The sequence below is a fragment of the Myotis brandtii genome, unplaced genomic scaffold, assembly GCF_000412655.1.
Source record: "Myotis brandtii unplaced genomic scaffold, ASM41265v1 scaffold1774, whole genome shotgun sequence".
NCBI lineage: Eukaryota > Metazoa > Chordata > Mammalia > Chiroptera > Vespertilionidae > Myotis > Myotis brandtii.
Window position 1 is genome coordinate 111,073 of NW_005356575.1, and position 3,744 is coordinate 114,816.

General features: G+C 47.6%; 1 protein-coding gene across 1 annotated transcript in view; it reads left to right on the top strand.

The window, feature by feature from the left end:
• Window positions 1-3,060: 3,060 nt before the first annotated feature.
• Window positions 3,061-3,744, top strand: part of ERCC1 (excision repair cross-complementation group 1) — a 27,874-nt gene continuing 27,190 nt past the window's right edge. The window contains exon 1 of the mRNA XM_014537372.1: window positions 3,061-3,078. Within this exon, the coding sequence (XP_014392858.1) occupies window positions 3,061-3,078 (18 nt within the window). The remainder of the gene's footprint in view (window positions 3,079-3,744) is intronic.

The window sequence follows — 3,744 nt, forward strand, 5'->3', positions numbered from 1 at the left end:
TAAATGTACCACAGCTTTTTTTTTTTTTTATCCACTCATCTACTGATGGGCATTTGGGCTGTTTCCAGATCTTAGCTATTGCTTCTTAGCAACGAAATTCGTTCATATTCGTTGTATATGAACATAGGGGTGCATACATTCTTTCTGATTGGTATTTTGGGTTTCTTAGGATATATTCCTAGAAGTGGGATCACTGGGTCAAATGGCCGTTCCATGTTTAATTTTTTGAGGAAACTCCATACTTTCTCCACAGTGGCTGCACCAGTCTGCATTCCCACCAGCAGTGCATGAGGGTTCCTTTTTCTCCGCATCCTCGCCAGCACTTGTCATTTGTTGATGTGTTGATGGTTGACCTTCTGGCAGGTGTGAGGTGACACCTCATTGCCATTTTAATTTGCATCTCTCTGATGGTCAGTGACTTTGAGCATTTTTTCATATTTCTCTTAGGCATCTGTATGTCCACTTTGGAAAATTGTCTATTTAGGTCGTTTGCCCATTTTTAATTGGATTGTTCGTCTTCTTTTTGTTAAGCTGTATGAGTGCCCTATATATTTTGGAGATTAACTACTTCTCCAACCCCAGTTAAAATGATGTCCCCACATTCTTTTATTTACTTATTTTAAATTTAATTAAATTTAATTTTTCCATCAATATTTCTCCCCTCTCTGCCCTCTTCCACCTCCACCCCCACCCCCACCGCAATCACCGCCCTGTTGTCCATGTATCTCTTCTGTCCTCCCATTCTCCACCCCCAGTTAAAATGATGTCCCCACATTCTCTTATTTACTTATTTTAAATTTAATTAAATTTAATTTTTCCATCAATATTTCTCCCCTCTCTGCCCTCTTCCACCTCCACCCCCACCCCCACCGCAATCACCGCCCTGTTGTCCATGTCCATGACTTCTCTCTCCTTTTTTTCTTTCCTTTTTGCTCAATCCCTCAACCTCACACCTACCCCCACCACACCCACCAGAGCTGTCTGCCTGCTCTCTGTGAGTCCGTCTCTGTTTTGCTTGGTAGTTCAGTCTGTTCGTTAAATTCCACATATGAGTGCAATCATATGGTGCTTGTCTTTCTCTGACTGGCTTATTTCACTTAGCATAGTGCCCTCCAGCTCCCTCCATGCTGTCATACTGTCCCCACATTCTTGTCCTTCGTGGCACTTGTCAGGTTTATGTGGTTACTAGTTCACTGATTCTTAAACATTTTGGTCACAGGGTCTCTTTTGCTCTTAAAAGAGGACCCCAAAAAGATTTGTAGATGTGGAGTGTATCTATCAATATTCACTGTATTGGAAATGAGGACTAATGTAGTTCAGAAACACTCACTTCATTTAAAAAGAAGATAAAACCAATTTCATGTTACCATAAGCCATATGGTTTGTTGTTGTTAATCCTCACCGGAGGATATGTTTTCCATTGACTTTTAGAGAGAGTGGAAGGGAGGGAGGGGGAGAGAGGGAGAGAAACATCCATGTGAGAGAGACACATTGATTGGTTGGTTGCCTCCTGCTGGGATCAAACCTGCAACCCAGGTATATGCCTTTGACTGAATCAAACCCAAGACCCTTTGGTATACGGGGCCCACTAACCACTTAGCCACACTGGCCAGGGCTATAGTTTGTTTGCTTTAATCCTTCCCTGAGGATATCTTTCCATTATTTTTAGAGAGAGTAGAAGGGAGGGGAACATATATATAGAGAGAAACATCGATGTGAGAGAGACACATCGATTGGTTGCCTCCCGCACATGCCCGACCGGGGCCGGGGAACCAGCCTGCCACTGAGGTAAGTGCCCTTGACCGGAATTGAACCCAGGATCCTTCAGTCCACAGGCTGGCGCTCTATCCACTAAGCCAAAATGGCTAGGGCCAGGGTTGTAGTCTTAATTAAAAACCATATTTTCCAGAACTAAAATTAGTAATTTAATTACTAAATTTAAAAGTGTAGTAATTTTTGCAAATTACTGTAATGTCTGGCTCAACAGAAGACAACTCGGTCCTCGCCTCACTTCTGTGTTGGGTCTGTTGTGACATTGTGCTGCCTGCACCGTACACTCAGGAAACAGTGGGAGTGCAAAGGGCAGGTAAGCGCCTTAATATGATGATGATGATCATTTTGACCTCGGGGACCCCTTGAAGGGGCGCTGGGGACCCAGCCACCTCCCAGCCAGGGTTCTGTGGGCTGCACTTTGAAAACCCTTCTTAGCTTTGGGTTCTCTAGCGCCTAGAGTGGGAGCTGAACGCCTTTGGGGCCAGGCAGCCTGGTTCAAGAGACAGCGCTGACTACTCGCCAGGTGACCCCTGAGTCTCAGCTGCTGTAGCTCTAACTTGGGGCTGATGATTTGAAAATAGTAAAAGCACCTCCCTCCTAGGGCTGTAGGGAGACCCAGAGGAGGCAGGTCTCAGAGTCACGCCGGCATTTTGCACACAGTCAACATTGCTAGTATAATTTGGGAAACATCATTTTCTTTTATTACCCACATTTATTCATGCAATTAATTTCTCCAGAGACCTGTCTTGTGCTGGGCAGCGCTGGGGACATGGTGATGATTGAGAAGGGCCTGGCCCTGCCCTCCTGGGGCTGCCAGTCCAGTGGGTCCTAGAGTTCATTTGTGGAGGGGTTTCCCTTAGTGCCAGGTCCCTGGAGACTAGGGGTTATTTTTTTTATTTCTTTATTGATTTCAGAGAGGAAGGAAGAGGGAGAGAGAGATAGAAACATCAATGATGAGAGAGAATCATTGATCGGCTGCCTCCTGCAGGCACCGGACTGGGGATCGAGCCCGCAACCTGGGCATGTGCCCTTGGCTGGAATCGAACCTGGGACCCTTCAGTCCGCAGGCCGACACTCTATCCACTGAGCCAAACCGGCCAGGGCTAGGAGTTATTTTTGTTGTTGTTGTATTTTGTTTTGTTTTCGTTAAACCTCACCTGAGGTTATTTTCCCATTGGCTTTTAGAGAGAGCGGAAAGGAGAGGGAGAGACAGAAAAAGAGAAACATGGATGTGAGAGGGACACATCAATTGGTTGCCTCCCACAGGCACCCGGACCAGGACCGGGGATGGAGCCCACAACCGAGGTAAGCGCCCCTTGCCGGAATCAAACCCGGGACTCAGCCAAACCGGCTCGGGCAAGAGGATGAGTTTGTAAGCCTGAGGAGGCAGGGAAGGGCATTCTAGAGCGTGGGAACAGCATGGCAAGTGGGGAGGGAGACGCGCGCCGACCTGGCAACTGTCCAGGTTATTGTGCCCATCCCCCTGCCCCCAAGACACCTCTATCCTGGTGCTGGTGAGAGACAGGTGTGCCTCTCTGCTTAACGTCCTCCTTCTCAACCTCTCTTCTTCTTTATTTTCTTTTTTAAAAAATATATTTTATTGATTTTTTTACAGAGAGGAAGGGAGAGGGATAGAGAGTTAGAAACACCGATCAGCTGCCTCCTGCACACTCCCCACCGGGGATGTGCCCGCAACCAAGGTACATGCCCTTGACCGGAATCGAACCTGGGACCCTTCAGTCCTCAGGCCGACGCTCTATCCAATGAGCCAAACCGGTTAGGGCGCAACCTCTCTTCTGGTATAAATGCGTTCCCAGATTCTGGGCTCTTCGAGGGAAGTCCCACCTCTGATCTAACCTCGGTCTCTCACGCTGCAGATCCTTTTCTGCTCTCTATCCATCCACAGTGGTGACCTGGAGAAACTCGGGACGTCTCGGCAGCAGAGGTGCCCGGGAAGGTGCGGGGGCGGGG